This window comes from Selaginella moellendorffii, unplaced genomic scaffold, assembly GCF_000143415.4.
Source record: "Selaginella moellendorffii unplaced genomic scaffold, v1.0 SELMOscaffold_10, whole genome shotgun sequence".
NCBI classification, from domain to species: Eukaryota; Viridiplantae; Streptophyta; class Lycopodiopsida; order Selaginellales; family Selaginellaceae; genus Selaginella; species Selaginella moellendorffii.
The window spans coordinates 2869913-2885653 of record NW_003314271.1 but is presented as its reverse complement, the minus strand read 5'-3'; the positions used below and the strand labels follow the sequence as shown (position 1 = coordinate 2885653).

The 15741-nt window shown below is 47.9% G+C and overlaps 5 protein-coding genes across 13 annotated transcripts; 2 read left to right on the top strand and 3 right to left on the bottom strand.

The window, feature by feature from the left end:
* Positions 1 to 23: 23 nt before the first annotated feature.
* Positions 24 to 2023, bottom strand: LOC9650554 (serine/arginine-rich splicing factor RS2Z32). Of its 2 annotated transcripts, none has more exons than XM_024673066.1 (6): positions 1894 to 2023; positions 1384 to 1423; positions 1211 to 1306; positions 918 to 1141; positions 788 to 847; positions 24 to 736 (listed from the first exon to the last, which is right to left on the bottom strand). In XM_024673066.1, the coding sequence occupies exons 1-6, from the start codon at positions 1992 to 1994 to the stop codon at positions 73 to 75; spliced, it is 1185 nt and encodes a 394-aa protein (XP_024528834.1). In that variant the 5' UTR covers positions 1995 to 2023; the 3' UTR covers positions 24 to 72. The 2 variants fall into 2 exon arrangements, with proteins under 2 accessions (XP_024528834.1, XP_024528835.1); XM_024673067.1 differs by having other exon boundaries at positions 1384 to 1647; positions 1894 to 1999.
* A 127-nt stretch (positions 2024 to 2150) lies between these two features.
* LOC9631501 (ribonucleotide monophosphatase NagD) lies at positions 2151 to 3524 on the top strand. Its single transcript, XM_002968566.2, has 6 exons — positions 2151 to 2227; positions 2280 to 2349; positions 2544 to 2703; positions 2771 to 2852; positions 2900 to 3116; positions 3177 to 3524. The coding sequence occupies exons 1-6, from the start codon at positions 2162 to 2164 to the stop codon at positions 3494 to 3496; spliced, it is 915 nt and encodes a 304-aa protein (XP_002968612.1). The 5' UTR covers positions 2151 to 2161; the 3' UTR covers positions 3497 to 3524.
* On the bottom strand, positions 2266 to 9774 carry LOC9650553. 3 transcript variants are annotated; one of them, XR_002992137.1, is made up of 18 exons: positions 9662 to 9774; positions 9276 to 9606; positions 8833 to 9208; positions 8706 to 8777; positions 8588 to 8650; positions 8339 to 8539; positions 7745 to 8284; positions 6932 to 7690; positions 6567 to 6881; positions 6364 to 6519; positions 6013 to 6317; positions 5117 to 5960; positions 4343 to 5050; positions 3927 to 4289; positions 3834 to 3872; positions 3577 to 3775; positions 3417 to 3528; positions 2266 to 3368 (listed from the first exon to the last, which is right to left on the bottom strand). XR_002992137.1 is itself a non-coding variant. In XM_024673061.1 (17 exons), exons 1-16 carry the CDS (start codon positions 9717 to 9719, stop codon positions 3587 to 3589), a joined length of 5319 nt encoding a protein of 1772 aa, XP_024528829.1. In that variant the 5' UTR covers positions 9720 to 9774; the 3' UTR covers positions 3431 to 3518; positions 3577 to 3586. The 3 variants fall into 3 exon arrangements, 2 of the variants coding, with proteins under 2 accessions (XP_024528829.1, XP_002968325.1); XM_024673061.1 differs by lacking the exon at positions 2266 to 3368 and having other exon boundaries at positions 3431 to 3518; XM_002968279.2 differs by lacking the exon at positions 2266 to 3368 and having other exon boundaries at positions 3510 to 3775.
* A 48-nt stretch (positions 9775 to 9822) lies between these two features.
* Positions 9823 to 13353, top strand: LOC9631500 (glucose-6-phosphate isomerase, cytosolic). Its single transcript, XM_024673065.1, has 24 exons — positions 9823 to 9986; positions 10074 to 10161; positions 10217 to 10282; positions 10348 to 10424; positions 10488 to 10569; positions 10625 to 10672; positions 10735 to 10890; positions 10972 to 11068; positions 11119 to 11161; positions 11218 to 11285; positions 11338 to 11422; positions 11484 to 11532; positions 11584 to 11656; positions 11716 to 11776; positions 11826 to 11892; positions 11943 to 11999; positions 12055 to 12108; positions 12166 to 12294; positions 12356 to 12419; positions 12474 to 12547; positions 12597 to 12650; positions 12705 to 12863; positions 12928 to 13035; positions 13092 to 13353. The coding sequence occupies exons 1-24, from the start codon at positions 9838 to 9840 to the stop codon at positions 13188 to 13190; spliced, it is 2007 nt and encodes a 668-aa protein (XP_024528833.1). The 5' UTR covers positions 9823 to 9837; the 3' UTR covers positions 13191 to 13353.
* On the bottom strand, positions 13217 to 15237 carry LOC9650552. Of its 6 annotated transcripts, none has more exons than XM_024673070.1 (13): positions 15166 to 15237; positions 15053 to 15117; positions 14924 to 14999; positions 14793 to 14865; positions 14685 to 14736; positions 14569 to 14630; positions 14437 to 14509; positions 14329 to 14380; positions 14174 to 14260; positions 14012 to 14105; positions 13538 to 13936; positions 13442 to 13493; positions 13217 to 13360 (listed from the first exon to the last, which is right to left on the bottom strand). In XM_024673070.1, exons 1-11 carry the CDS (start codon positions 15228 to 15230, stop codon positions 13844 to 13846), a joined length of 792 nt encoding a protein of 263 aa, XP_024528838.1. In that variant the 5' UTR covers positions 15231 to 15237; the 3' UTR covers positions 13217 to 13360; positions 13442 to 13493; positions 13538 to 13843. The 6 variants fall into 6 exon arrangements, with proteins under 6 accessions (XP_024528838.1, XP_024528840.1, XP_002968324.1 ...); XM_024673072.1 differs by having other exon boundaries at positions 13442 to 13488; XM_002968278.2 differs by having other exon boundaries at positions 13332 to 13493.
* Positions 15238 to 15741: the final 504 nt, after the last annotated feature.

The following is a 15741-nucleotide window of genomic DNA, read 5'->3' as shown; positions in this document are numbered from 1 at the left end:
ACATCTGCATCTTTTCAAGAATATTCGTGCGCGGGATTAAGATTTTAAAGTTCAAACACTTCACAAACTCTTTCACTGTTCTTCCTCGTCCTCTTCGTTCTTCACCGGAGACTCTCCACCGCGATCTCCTCCCGCGCCATGGCTGCCATTCTCCATTGGGCTCGCCACTCTCCTCTTGGGCGATGGACTCTCACGAGCATTCTCCTCCGGGGACAGGCTTCTCCGGTCCCTCGCCTCTGGCGACCAGCGTCGGGGATTTCCATCCGGGGACAAGCTGCCGCGGCCTCGAGCTCCCGGCGAGCGCTCCTCTCGGCGAGGATTTCTGTCCGGAGACAAGCTGCTGCGGTTTCGCGTCTCCATTGGCGATCGGCTGCGCGGGTTTCCATCCGGAGATGGGCTGCGGTGCCGTGGTGCTGGCAACCCGCGACGGCGTCCTTCCGGAGAACCTCTTGGTGGTGGTGATCCACGACGACGGTGGCCTTCCGGAGAGCCTCTTGCTGGTGGTGATCCACGACGACGGTGGCCATCCGGTGACAAGCTACGGCCTCTTGATGGTGGTGAACCGCGGCGGTGGCCTTCCGGAGACAAGCTGCGGCGTCTTGGTGGTGGTGACCTGCGAGCATTCCCATCTGGAGAGACGCTGCGCTTTCGTGCGGCAGGCGAGCGGCTTCTATCGTCTTTGACGGGGCTCGCGCTGTACCTTCGACTCCGGCTATACTTTCTTCTCGGAGAGCGACTGCGAATAACAAGTTTGAGCGAAGAGGAGAAGAAAAGAGAGAACACCAACCTGGGCGATCTGCTACGGCTTCTCCTACGTTCCATTGATCGAGAACGCGATCTAGAGTGCCTGTCAAGAGACAAACATAATTGTAATCAGCGATGAACGAGACTCTCGGCTAAAGTTTTTCTCGAGACACCTGCTAAACGAGCGTGGACTGTTGCGGCAGTTCCTCTCGATATGACCACGCTGCCCGCAGCGGTAGCACTTGTCCTTCCAGTCGCCAGCTCTGCAGTCTCGAGCCCAGTGACCATCGTTGCCACAGTTGTAACATCTTCCAGTTCCTGGAGGCGGGCCTCTCAAGGGCTCGCGCTCCCTCCTGATGCTTCCACCACCACTACCACCACTGCCGCTGCGAGGACCCTGTCAAACAGAGACATCCAAAAAGAACTTTAAGAAATTGCTGTAAAACTAGCAAAGGAATGGAAATACCCTTCTCGCAAACTCGACGATCATGCGGTGTCCCTCGAAGTCCCGTCCGTTGAGATAATGCCTCGCCTCATCAGCATCCCGGGGATCGCTGAATTCCTGTAGCGAAACTCGAAAGAGAGAAGTGAATAGAAAAAGAAAACAAAGAGCGAGCAAAAGAAAGAGTTTCTACGTACAACAAAGGCGAAGTCGTGCTTGACATCCACTTCTCGGACTCTGCGGAAAGGCGCGCAACAAAACAACCAATCGTCATGGCACCTCGGTCAGCTGAAGTTAAAAGCACCCCGGGCATTCCATCCAAAGAGACAATGAAAGAGAGAGAACTCCTAGAGATGGATGCGCCATGAACTTTTTTTCCCCTTCCGACGAGCATCAAAAGCCACTCTCTAACATCATCACGGGCCTCCACCAGACTTGGGACGAGAAAACCCACCAAAAACCTTCAACAAAACGAAATGGAAATGAATGAAAGTTAACACTAGAGCTAGAGACGAACGAAACGAAATGGTTTTCTCTTTCCATCTCACTTCCACTTCTCCAATCCAGGGATTGGCAATACACATCCCCCAATCCCGTGGAGCTGCGAACTGCGAATCTAGCAGCGAAGATGCCTCTACTCTCAATTCCCCCCCACGAAATCCAGCACAAATTTCTACCTCGCAGGAACGAAAGGAGAGAGATCTTACCTCCCGTATTTGCTGAAAATCGCCTCGAGGTCGCGGCTGCGCGTCCGCGTGGAGAGCCGACCAACGTAGAGGCGCGTCTGGCCATCGTCGTAGCGCGGCATCTCCCCGTCTTCCCTTCTAGGGCTAGGGCTCTTCCCTAAAGACCCATTACCGTTGGATGTCCAAATCTAGTCCAACGGTCTTGATCGCACGAGAAACTTGACCACCATTGACTAATGCGGTCAATCTACTTGGTCAACCTTTCCAATAGGGCTCGTTGTTCCAGGAAATGGCCGCATTGTCTTACCGGATGCTTGGAGGTCTTCAAGAGCTCGCTGGAACACCAACTTACAAGGTATGAAAGGAAAAGCAAAGGAAACGAGGAGGGACGAGTTTAGAGCTTACAGGCATGGCTGCTGGATCAATTTGGAGTGCTCCACGATGGAAGAAAGCCATACCCAGGCGCCATTGCTACTCGTAAAACACCTCTCCAAGTTCTTCTCGATCTCTTTCCATTCGCTCGCTAAATTCCCCGAGCTTGAATCTTTTCGTCCTGGTTTGCTCAATCCATTCTCGAAGCTCCAAAGCTCTTCGTCCTGGATACTATACCATTCTTTGTTCTTCTTGTTCCTCCATGGCTGAGAGTGCAAACTTTGCTTTCTCTTTCGCAGTGGAGTGCCTGGCTTCCACCGGCGCAAAGCTCCTCCTGCTCAGCAACTCGTCCCGGCGATCCGAGGTGACCAAGAACAAGATGAGCGAGTTGGGCTTTGATCCGGGCCTGTTTGCTGGAATCATCACCAGCGGAGAATTAACTCACGACCACCTCCTCAGGTGAGCTTCTTTCCTGCCCCTGTTGCTGGATCATCTGTCACTGTTTTGCCGCTCTCTCTTGTTGCAGGAGACGAGACCCTTGGTTTGCTCGGCTCGGAAAGCGATGCTTACACATGACATGGAGCGCTCGGGGTGCTATATCACTCGAGGTCTGGTCTTCCCAAGTTTGATAGTCGTAAGCTATCGCTGGTTGCAGGAGTTGGATCTGGAAGTCGTAGAGAAGCCCGAGCTTGCCGACTTCATTCTCGTGCATGGGACCGAGGCACTGGGAACGTCGAACGGGAGTCCAAAGCCAGCAACCTTAGAGCAGCTTCGCGAGTTCCTGGAGGTTGGAGTGAAGTATAATCTCCCCATGATAGTTGCCAATCCGGACGTTGTCACAGTGGAAGCCAGGGAGCTCCGAGCGATGCCTGGTGAAAGTTCCTGCTGCTGGCTCTTCTCTCAGCTTGTAGTAACCCGTGCTCGTTGTCCAGGAATGCTGGGCCTCGAGTACGAGAAGCTCGGCGGCGACGTCAGATGGATGGGAAAGCCCGACCCGGTTATCTACCGTGCTGCTCAAACGATTGCCAACGTCGCGCCTTCGTGCTGCATTGCCGTTGGGGACTCGTTGGCGCACGATATAAAAGGAGCACAGGCCGCTGGAATACAGTCTGTGTTTGTAGCAGCTGGAATTCATGCTGGTGAGTTGCAAATTGAAAACATAGGTGACAAACCATCTCCAGACGCGCTGAAGTCTGTTTTGCACAATCACGGATCGGATCCGTCGTATGTCATTCCGATGTTTTCCTGGTAATAAAATAACACTGTTTTTCTTGCTGGAAGTTTCTGTTTCGACATTAAACAAGGAAAAAAACCAATATACAATGATGTTACCTGATCAGGTTTACAAGGCAGATGTGCACAGAGCATTTGCGTAGTAATGCTTCTGTTGTGGATATGCACTTGCTTCAGGTTGGCTCGACGTGTGGAGCAGACCACTCAAAAGAGATGGCACGAACACGGGAGGGTACGTGACACTGCGGACGATTAGTTTACCATCCAGCAAGAGCATGCGCAGGAGCTCCTTTACAGTCTGAGCCAAAAGAGTTGGAAGTTCAAAATCGAGTAATAGGAGCCTTAAGTATAAGTACCTGTGGATTGAGGACGTTCATCCGCTTGACCAGATTGTCCTGGAAAAAGAAAAATGCATTAGAAACAGCCAAGTGCCAAAAGTTAATACAGACCTCAGTGATTCCGGGGTTCAGTGTTACAATGCCCATAACGCGACGGATCAGTCCCTTCAATATTTTCATGTTTAGACTTCCGTTAGACGTTATCCAAGGAAGGATTGGAAGTGTGCTGGTCACATCGGCTACGTCAGCCGTGTTGCATGCCTTGTGTTCGCTGCTTCCTCCTTCAATGGGATCAATGTCCATGAATGTCGAAGTGGAAGCACCATCTCCCATGAAAACGTCGCTCTTTTCGATGCTTTTCCCTGGACTGGAAAGCAGAAGCGAGCCCCTGTCCGTCTTCTTTGTAGAAAACTGAAGAAAGTACCGGCCAGCAAAGGCCTGAGAAAGAACACGAACGTGGTCGAACGCGTTCACCTACATAAAAAAAGCCAGACAAAATATAAGAACATCGAAAAGTCAGAATTTACCTTCTTCACAACGCCAGAGGACTCCAGAGAGTCGACATATTTCTCCACGAGTTCCGTACCAAGGCGTTGGCCAAGGTCCTTGATGTTTACACCTTCCTCACCAGCATTTTCGATTTCGGTTTGCATTGCCGCAAGTAAACCAGGCTCGAGATTTTCGTCACCTTCCGTGCCAGAAACCTTCTCCAGATTTTTTGCGCCTGGAACTTCGAAAGAAGGTGTTTCTGATGGACCCGGTTCCAGCTCGCCTTGGCATCTAGAGAGCAAATCCGGAAGAGTAAAGGTCTCTCGGTGTAAAAGAACATCGATGCCAGGAAATCCTCGCTCACGACGAACTGCTTGGTAGACTTCGTCCTTGTCTTCGAGTCTCGCCTTTACAGTTCTTGCACCTTGTTCCTGGTTGTCTGGCTTGCGCTTGAAACCGCAACCGATTGATCTCGGGTCTTCGCTCTCGCCAATCCCATTAGCCGGTACGCTCGGTTTCAATGTAAGTTCTCCTGTGGCAACTCTCCCAAATAATTGTAGAAGCTTGCCACAAGTGTCTTCGGTTGAGTATGTAACCCATTCTTGATCAATGTCAGTTCTGCGCTCCTGAAGCCATTTAGACATTGCAAAGGATTCTTCGGCAGTTGAGCCAGGAAACCTCGTTGCAAACGCGTTCTGATAGAAAGTATCGGACAGAACGAAGGATTGAGCACCCTGACCGGACGCCTGTGTAACATTATCAAATTAGCGAAAGTCTCGAACAAACGAATCATAAACAATAAGGAGACTTACCACCATCCCGTGATCCTTGAGAAAGTTAAAAGCTGTAAACACGTCTGCCTCTTTGAACTGATGAAGTGCATCCATAAAAGCCTTCGGCAACTGCACGTCGTCACTGTTTACCGACGTGTTCAAGAATACCAGCTTGATAAACTCGATCGCGTTGGCAACTCCAACTGAACCGTGCACAAGTTGCTCAGTGGTCAGACACTGAAGCGATGCCGGCTTTTTCTTCACTTTCTTTCTGACCCGTCGTGAGCGAAGGGCGATAACACCACCAGTCTTGTTCGGTTTTATAGGAGGCCGTTTGCTTACTTGCATAAGCCCAGCAGCAGAAGACAGGTGTAGTGGATCGACTGTGATGCTTCCACTTGTTGAAGCTTCAACGGTCTCAGTTGCACTATTGTATAGCGATGTTGCAACGATACGCTTGTTGTGGCACGGCTTGTTGTAGCACGATCGTACTAAGTTCTTGCATCTGATGATTTCGTCGATCGCCGAGACCACGGACGCGTCTTCAGGATTATCCCAGTAATACTCCGGTTGCTCGTGCAGAACTCTGATAGGTGCAGGCGGAATAAGCTCTCCGTCTTCCACTACTTGTTCTTCACACGTACTACTGGTCCCTTGATCCTCGATACTCTCCATCAACTGGCAGTATTTCTCATACCGCGCTGAAAGTAGCGAGCATAGATTCAAAATGGCCTTCTTCACGGTTGCCTCGGACTTCAGAATGGAAATCCGCCTGCGACAGACTAATGGTGCTGCTGGAAGACCGGGAATCAAATTCCAGTCCACGCGGTTCATCTTTGCACCCAATAAAGCCCGCTGTTTCGCATAAGCAAAGAAAAGTACTCTGCAGAAAAAAAAAAGAGAATTAAAATAGCGAGAAAGACCACAAAGCTTACCTGTCCAGCTTGTCCGACCACGGAAATCTTCTTGATCTCGACGGCTTCAATTTGGTTACGATACTTATATGATTAACATGGTCCCCCATATCGTCTGCATCATCCACTTCTTTTTCCATCTGTGTTGCTTCGGAGATTCCGGACGTAAACATCTGTCCCATTTCATGTCTGGAATTGTCTTCAGTAACTAAGACCTGTGGAGGCGCTGGATGACTGCTGGCAAACGTGTCCATAAAACTAGGTTCAGTTTTCTGTAACGATTGGAGTCGGACACGACGATTTTTCTCATAAGAGACTCGTAGGACCTGCGCATGAAGTTTAGTTCGAAATTTGGAATTTTGAATATAATACCTGTTCAAGTGTAAGGTTCAGATCTTTAGCAATTTTTGCACATTCCTGTATCGACTTCCGCTTTTCTGGCCCACCTTCGTTCATTCTCCTCACAAGATCATTACGTTGATCGATTGTCATGATTCGAAGTGAGGTCCAAGACCGCAAGCCAAAAAGCTGACAGATAGAATATTAGAGCCAGCAAAATATTCAGATCAAACAACCTCAGGAACACTTGAACCAGGGAACGCGTGCCTCGCAATACCAGGTTCTGCACCGGAAAAGAAGTACTCCAAAGTTTGCCAGTAATTATCGAGGCCTTCTTTCGTATTGATGTCAAACTCGTGGCGGGCTCGCGGATTGTAGTCATAAGTGTCCCTCGTAAGAGATGGAAGGGGCTGCGGTGCTGGCTGTTCGATGTACATATGTTCCTCCATGGCATATGTAAGAGAAGCCTCAATCATTGATATAGAGAGGCTGCCAAGATGCCAACGGTCTTGTAAAACGACCGGACCATGCCCGATAACAATCCGTATAAGCTGCAGAATGAACGAGATAAGATAGTATGCAGGAGAATAAAAAAACTTACTTTCAGACGACGAAGAATATCAACGAGCCATGCCAAACGTCCTCCAGCAGAATTCTCCAGCAAAATAACTTGTTCACCTTCGGGAAGGTCACGAAGCCGCATGCCTTGTCTGCAACGCTCTGTCAAGTTGTCGATCACTCTATTCGAGCCAACCATTTGGAGAAACAACTCCAGTGGCATAGACTGTACTGCAGCCATCAATCCGAAGACTCGGTACCCTCTCCCATCCGTCAAGCGTGGTGTACCAAACTCGAGGCCCATATCTTCGTCCAAAAAGTCATTGGTGTAGTTCCAAAGGAAATAATGCAGCATCCGAGCTCTGACCATTTTTGCCGGCACGAACCCGTTAGCTTGAAGGGCCACTGTCTTGGCTGCATCAATCTGTGATAATAAGGGCGCTTTCTTGTGTTTCACCTTCATCCTTCTCAAGCCAGTAAGAACAGGTACCGTGTTGACTGACGCCTTCTCGCGGGGTAACCCGTGACCACGGCTTTCCATGTCAAACTTTCGAATACGTTCGTGAATAACGCTGAGCAAGTCAGGCTCCACCTTCACTGACGGAAGAAGAACGACCTCCGCAGTTCTCTTGCGACCGCAGTTCGTCGACCCGGGCATGCTCAGCAGAATGCACTTGCATCGGCCTTCACGTTGGAGCTTCTGAAGAGTTCGAGTCAATGTCTTTCTGTCCATCATGGTCTTCCGGTTACTTATGCTTTCTAGCCATCGGTGAAGCTCAGCTCGCACTACATATTTTTCCTCCTAAAACAATATCGTCAGTCGGCCGATAGTATACTAAAAAAGAGCGTTCTTTACCTGTAGCCTTTCCAGAATGCGTTGCTCTCGTTGTAAACTCGTAGTCGTTACAGTCAAGCAAGGATATGGCTGCCCGATTCGAAACAAAGATGGAGGCGGAAAGCTGCTGGCTGGCGTAGTAGGAACCGGCGTAATATCCATCCCTTCGGGAGTTTCGTTAATAGCTGGACTGAGAGCCTCCGTAGCTGGCAGGGTTGTAATGACTGTGTTTCCAGCATCCGTCTCGGTATCAATCTTGACCATGGACTCTGTCAATGAATCGCTTTCGACCTTCTTCGCGTTCTTGCGAATCAGAGGAAGCTTCTGAACTCTTTTGAGGCTGTCACTCGAAGGCACCGTAGCTTCTTCCATATTTTCAAGTGGATCTTGAGTATCTTCATCCTGTTCTGCAGGGACCTCTCTTGTGCGGTGAGTGGTTCTCAGTCGATACAATGTTGAGCGCTTGTGATTCTCCGCTTCGAAAAGAATGCCGTTCTTTATGGTCATGTTTTGAATCCGGTAATAGTTTCTCTTGTTATTAAGTCCAATCCTCTTCCAAACCTATGCAACAACAGAAGGTTACAATTATTGAAGTTTACGTATGTCGTACCTTACCTCCATCATCATCAGGCCCTCTCTCCCCCCTTCATCAATCATGTCATAAATCTGTTGATCGACAGAAAGTTCCACAAGCTGTTCCGTAACTTGACCTCTCTTTGGGCCTTTCAACTGTTGCTCGGTATCCGCTTCAACAGAGGTAGAAGCGCTAAACTCGTGTTCGTTGAAAGCCTTCAGCAGCTGAATGCAGGATCTTACCTGGACATAGCACAATGCGTTTATGGAACATGTAGTGCAGATTTTTACCTTGCGGCCCACTTTTGCCTCTATAATGGTGACAAAACCTGCCTCTTTCAGCCTTTTCATCAGCTGTTTAAACATAATTAAGCATGCAATCTTCGTGAAGAGGAAAAACACCACTAACCCTCCGCCAAGCACGGTGTCCAGAAGACATTCGATAGCCGAGTGTAAGCTTCAGATCAGAGACGACAAGGACCTTCACAGAAAATTCCACAGTTAGCGAGCCAAAAGTCCAAAATCCTCTAGCGAACCTTGCCCTCCGCTTGTTGCAGCTTATCACAGATAGCTTTCATGGCAGGCAAGTCGTCGTTGATCATCAAATGCTTCCCCTTGGAGTGATTGTCATCAGCGTCGTCGGGATCCTCTGGAAACGCAGCGTCCTCGGCACCATTGGATATCTCAAACCGCTGGTGCGAATTCAAAGTTAAATGCCTGGCGTATCTCGTAAGATGGACCAAGTTTGTCAAAACTATCGAGCCTCCACCCTTCGCTGTGTCCTTATTCCTCACAAGCGTGGACCTCCTCACGACCAGGCCACGCGATTCGAGGCTCCGGAGGATATAAAAAAGCTTGTTTCCTTCCACCTTGAAATCCTTACCGAGCTGATTTTGTGTCACTCCCTCAGTCCTGGAAGAAAAATCCGAAAAGACCAAACTATCAACTCAAGTTCTCTGCAATCGCGAATTTCACGTACCGTGCCTTAGCAAGACGCTCGAGAATGGAGTGTTGAATCTGAGAAGGCTGTGTGTCGGCGTGCCTGATATCGTAGAGACCCAAGCACGCATCTCGGATGTCCTGAGAGGCAACCACGACCAATTCCAAGCTCTCGGCGCTCTGCAAAGACTGAATCGAGGGGTCCGAGGCCGGCATTGCTGCTGCATTGGACTGGCCCGAGAATTTGAAGCTCAGCCCCGGCACCGCGAGCAATCCCCGCCACACCGCCTGCTTGACGTGATCGTCAACGTGAATTTCCAGCCCCGCGGGCGTGGCCTGGAGGAAGGCCCAGAGTTTGGCGAGAAGGCATCCTGCGCAAAGCGATCGATCGGCTGGAGAAGAAGAAAAATGCCGGCCACCACTAACCTTGTTCTCCCTCGGCCGCAATCTCCTGGAGCGCGGCCGCGACGAGCTTGTCCGCCATGCCCGCGCGCTCTCTCCTTTCAAAACCCTAGCGATGAAAGCGCAAGAGTGTAATATTCCATCTCCTGCCCTAAACAGAGGCTGCTACGTGGCGGCATTTGAGTGGGCTTAAAGCGGGCATGTCATTAGAGGCTGGGAGATTTAATTTAGCTATGGTGTTGTCAGTCCATGCTGCCATTTCCTCACACCAGCCCCTCTCGGCCTCGCCGGAGCAGCGACTTCCATCGCCTTCCAGTGGAGCTGCGCCATCGGCGCTGCCCCTAAGCAGGTAATCCATCTCTTTGATTCCTCCCAAGGCAATTCGCGCCTCTGGAAACCCCAATCTCCATCTCCATCGATTGATTTGGATGCGCAGAGCGCCGATTTGCAAGAAATCCTTGATCGCCTTATCTCACGCCGGCAGGAGCATCGCCAGGAATACTCGCTGCGGCGTCACTGTAGAGGTTCTATGATCGATATTTTGGAAGAAATATTCTCAATCGAGCAGTGCTTTTCCAGGCGATTGGCGATATCATGGCGGCTACTGGATTGATATCCGAGAGTGAGGCTTGGATCGATTTGAAGGTGAGTGTAGCGTCTTCTCTTTACCTTTTCTTCTCGCGAGCTGATTGATCGGACAATGTGTGTAGGATCATGTCGCGGAGATCAACAAGACGCATTTGAGGGAGCTTTTGACTGATACGTCTCGATGCGAGGGGATGATCAAGTAAGCCTTGACAAAATTATAGAAAATGATTGTATGACAAAAAATTTGTTTTTCGTGGTGCAGGGAGCATGACGGGATATTGATAGACTTTTCTAGGCAGCGAGCAACGCAAAAAACCATGGAAAAGCTTTTTTCGCTTTCCAAGGTTGGTTGCATCTTTCCTTTCTTTTTGGCTCTATCTTCATTCTTGTTTTGGACAGGAAGCAAAGCTGGAGGAGAAAATAAAGAAGATGTTTATCGGAGAACACGTAAAGAGTCTTTGGTCCTCCTAATCTTGAAAATCTTGTTGATCACCATTCTTTTGTTATAGATCAATAGCACCGAGGATCGGGCGGTTCTTCATGTGGCGCTTAGAGCTCCAAGAACTGAACACATTTTCGAGAGTGGTCGGGATGTTGTTCCAGACGTCTGGGAAGTACTGGACAAAATCAAGGATTTTTCAGATAGAGTGCGAAGTGGCACCTGGGTAAGTGACCCCAAAACTTTTTGTTTTTGTCTTTTTTTTCTTTGTTTTGAGGTAGTTTGCTAATCTGCGTTTATCTATTAGGTGGGAGCTACAGGGAAACCCCTAACAGATGTTGTAGCGATAGGAATCGGTGGAAGCTTTTTGGGCCCTCTTTTTGTTCATACAGCTTTGCAAACAGGTCTTTTGAACCAACTTGAAGCTTCCCTTTTTAACGCCGTGTCCGTGCAGAGCCTGAGACTGCCAAAGCTGCGCGTAATCGAAAACTTCGATTGTAAGTATGTTCTTGCGTTTAAGATTTTTAAACGTTTCTTTTTTGTTTAAGCGCAGCCTTTCAAATGTAGATCCTATTGACGTTGCGCGGGCTTTGAATGGTTTGAAGCAAGAAACAACCCTTGGTATGTGCGTTTTGTTGAAGTTTCTATAGTTAATTATTCTCTCACTTTGTAGTGGTGATCGTTTCCAAAACCTTCACAACCGCGGAAACTATGTTAAATGCAAGGACTGTGCGGTCCTGGATCACATCGGCGCTTGGGTATGTGTTTTAACAGTGGCTGGATTGTGTGACTGGTTGCGGTTGATGTCTGATGTTACAGGTCAAATGCAGTCTCTAAGCACATGGTTGCTATCAGTACAAACGTGAAGGTGCGATTAAAATTTTCCTTTTCCGAACTTTGTAGCGTGATCTTGTGACAGCTCGTGAAAGAGTTTGGCATCGACCCTGAAAATGCGTTTGCTTTTTGGGATTGGGTTGGAGGTCGCTATAGTGGTGAGTAAATCTGAGCAAGAAGCTTCCTGTGCTTTTACTTAATGTCTCGGTCGTTTCAGTATGCAGTGCTGTTGGGGTGCTCCCATTGTCTCTACAATATGGATTTGACAACATTACTAAGTATGCTATTATTGTCTAGTCAACAGGGTTTTACAAAGTTGCACTATAGGTTCCTCGAGGGAGCTTGGAGCATTGACCAGCATTTTCGTACCGCACCTTTTGAGAATAACTTGCCTGTAAGTATATTGCTGATATCAGTGTAGAACTTATGAAGTGTCATTTTCAGGTTCTATTGGGTCTATTGAGCGTATGGAATGCGAGTTTTCTTGGATGTCCCGCACTGGTACGGTCCCACAGCATTCTATGTGAGCTAAATTGCTGCATGATCAACCATGTAGGCTATCCTGCCATATTGTCAAGCCTTGCAAAAATTGGCTCCACATATCCAGCAAGTACGTACTTCTTCTCCATGTTTATAAAGTAAACAATTGTGCCTTGCCTTTTTACAGGTGAGCATGGAAAGCAACGGCAAGGGAGTCACGATTGATGGAAAAGTACTCGATTATGAGGCAGGAGAGATTGACTTTGGAGAACCAGGGACCAATGGTCAGCATAGCTTCTACCAATTAATCCACCAGGTATGCTATAAAATTCAAGTAGTATGTTCTTGCCCTTTTGACTTGTTCTCGTGCGTCCCAGGGTAGAGTTGTTCCATGCGACTTCATTGGAATCATCAAAAGCCAGCAATCAGTGTTTTTGAGAAGTAAGAAGATTTTTATTACTCTCGTTACCACAGGCTGACGATTCAAACATTCAGATGAGATTGTCAGTAACCACGACGAGCTTATGTGCAATTTTTTCGCCCAAGCAGATGCGTTGGCTTATGGCAAGGTAAGGAATCTCTCGTGTTTCTTTCACGGTCTAAATGTTTCTTCTTCAGACCCCCGAGGAACTTCGAGCGGAAGGTGTCCCAGATTATTTGATTCCTCACAAAGTAAGTTCCTGAAGGTTCTTTCCTTGCCGCTCTACAGTTACCTTGTTCTTGCAGACTTTCACCGGCAACCGTCCATCCCTGAGCATGCTGCTACCAACTCTAAAGCCATACACAGTTGGCCAGCTTCTAGCTTTGTATGAGCACCGGATCGCGGTGCAGGGATTTATCTGGGGAATCAACTCCTTCGATCAGTGGGGCGTGGAACTCGGCAAGGTACACTTGTCCTCCCATCATTCTCGACTGAAACCAATCGAAAATCCGACCTTTTCATTTTCAGGTGCTTGCATCCCGAGTTCGCACACAGATGAACGCTTCACGAACGAAAGGAAAGCCCGTAGAAGGATTTAATCACAGTACTACAACACTGCTCAACCGTTATTTAAAGGTGAGAGGACTTGGATTAAGCATGACACCATAACTTTTTGTTGGGTGGTTGTTCAGGGGAAAACCCAGCTACTGTACCCAGAACCACAGGATGTATTTCCTTCCAACATTCTCGTCGGCCCGGAGTCTCCCGTGGCTCTCGAGGACGAGGACTAAACAACATCACGTCAAACAAAACCAGATGAATGAAGCAGTGCACGATTTCTGCTGTTCTCTGAGAAAGAAGATTAAAGAACATCACGTAAGTTTCATCAAGGAACGGAGTGCTGGCTCATTGTTTTACAGGAAATAAAGCAATGGAGAGAAAGTTTTTCATTTCGTTTCTCCTGTAAAATAAGAAGATTTTTGTTGTTGTGATTTGCTCTCACCGCTCAAAATGAGCCACTCCATGTAAGAAATGAAAGTACCTCTAGAGCGAGCTTCAATATCCACATGGTAGTCCTTCGCTCAGACCCTGAACTGTGGACAACCGAGTTAGAAGAATAGTAGGAAATGCAACTTACCTCAAGAGCGCGAGTTGCCTTCTGGTGGAGCTATGGAGACGATGCCTTGGACTCTTCATGCTGCTATGCCATGGAGCACCGCGCTGAATTCCACACTAGCAGGAGTCCAAGTGAAGGGAGCTCTCGACGGAGAGGCTTGTTTTTCTGCTGCAACCTCTGGAACTTAACTGATACCTTGTGGCGAGACTGCTTTGCCTAGTTTCTATGGCGTCTCCGACTGGCGCGGCTTTGCTCTCTACAACTCCATCACAAGTAGCACCTCAACCCGACCGAGAGAACGCTCTGGGACCATTCCCGTCCCTTTGTCTATCCACACGGGCATAACCTCTTTGTGTAACGATGAGCACCCTGGCATGAAAGCAGTGTGTTCTTGGAATTGAATACGCATGCTCCTGGATGCTGTAAAGAAAATTTTTGAAAACGAAGAAAAAAAAAAACGAGCAAACAAAAAAGACGTTTTTGGAAAGATCTTACGAGGTGTCTTGGAGCCGAGCTCACAACTTCCGATGGCAGGTCTGGTCCCGATCCGGAGACGCAAGCGCCCTTGCAATTCATGCTCTTCTGGAGCCTGTTTCAAGAATTAAGAATTTAGAGCGACAAGAGTTTGAGCTTCGAGAAGGTTTATGGAGGACTTACACAGAGCACTCGTTGATCAAAGGAAGAATAGAGGCCTTGCATTTCTTGCCTCTCTGACGACATGCTTCATCGCAAGACTGACCACGTCTGTGTATTTAGTATTTACACAAAGTTGATATAACAATCGGCAAAAAAAAACAAAGAGGATTTTTTACCTGCCAGTTATCAGTGAATAATCTGTGTTCTCGCCTGCTTCAACTCCGTGATCTACAAAAACATCAAGGTTCTCAAAACATTTCTTTGCAAAGTAAATAATTTTTTACCGCGTCCAGATGATAAGTTCGTTTGAGTAAAAAAGCAGTGATGATACTCACTAGTGTACGCATTCTCATGCACCTGTAGCACTTCGAGATCAGTACTGGAAGAGATCGAGGAAAGTTTTAGAAATGAAATACCACACTTCCAGAATTGTGGCGACATCTTCCAGTACAGTACTCAAAAACTGATACAAAATTTGCTATAGAGAGGAAAACGTTAGATCCTCTTGAACAACGACACAAATTAGTCTTACCAGCAGTAAGTTGCCTCGCGGATTTGGAGCTCAGCGCAAACTCCTTGGACGTCTGCAAGCGCAATAGATAATAAGAAAGAAAGGCGAAAAACCTCCGCTTGGTCTTACATGAATGGGATCCAAGCAGCAAGAAACGCAGTACTCGAAAGTGTTACAGCACTGAGAAACTAAGTTACAGCCTCTGTCGTAGCAAATTCAAGGATCCAGATATTGAGAAATCAAAAGGAAACACCACTTACGAGCAAGAGAATTGTTGCCCCTCTTCTGGACAGCATCCTCTCCCAAAATCAATGTTTCTAACGCTACAAACATATCCTACATCCCAACCAGAAAGAAGTTGAAGAGAAAAACGAGAGAAAATGCCATACCTTGACTGTCAGCGAGAAGATGAGGGCCCTGGACCGTGTTATTGCAGCTAAACGATGAATCGCCTCTGGAGAAAACACTTCAAGCGCAAAGAGAGGTGCATAGAAGAGCTTACAAAGGTTCTCCGTGGCTGAGCGACACCAAAAATGCAACCATCAGGAAGCGCCACTGCCAATCCATCGCGAGAAATAATTAGGGCTCTTCACTAGGGCATTATGGAGTAAAGTAAAGGTCTTTACTTCAATTTTGAAATTTTAAAAGATCTTAGAAATATTATTCTGGATGCGATTGAATCTTGTGGTAGATCGATAAGACCCTATAATCGAGAATAAAATGCAAGTGTTTTGCTTGGAATTCTCATTACGAAAATCATGGCTTCTTTCTTCAAGCTTGCTACCACTCTCTTGGTGTGCTTTATGTTTGTGGCTAATGTCATGGCTCAGGCACCACCACCGCCACCAAAATGTAATAATCAGGTGGATTTCTGCCCAAAGCTCAATGGGATATGCACTGCATACTGCCAGTCTTGCCATCCTGAGCTTGTGGCTCCAAATGTCTACAGGTGCATGAAATGTCAGGTGGGAGTTTGCAATCCATGGCCACTCTCTTGCAATTGCTCTGGCAGCTGTGCGCTTTGCTAGATGGAGCTTGATAGCTAGCTCCCTCTATCAATAAAAATGTTTTCAAATAA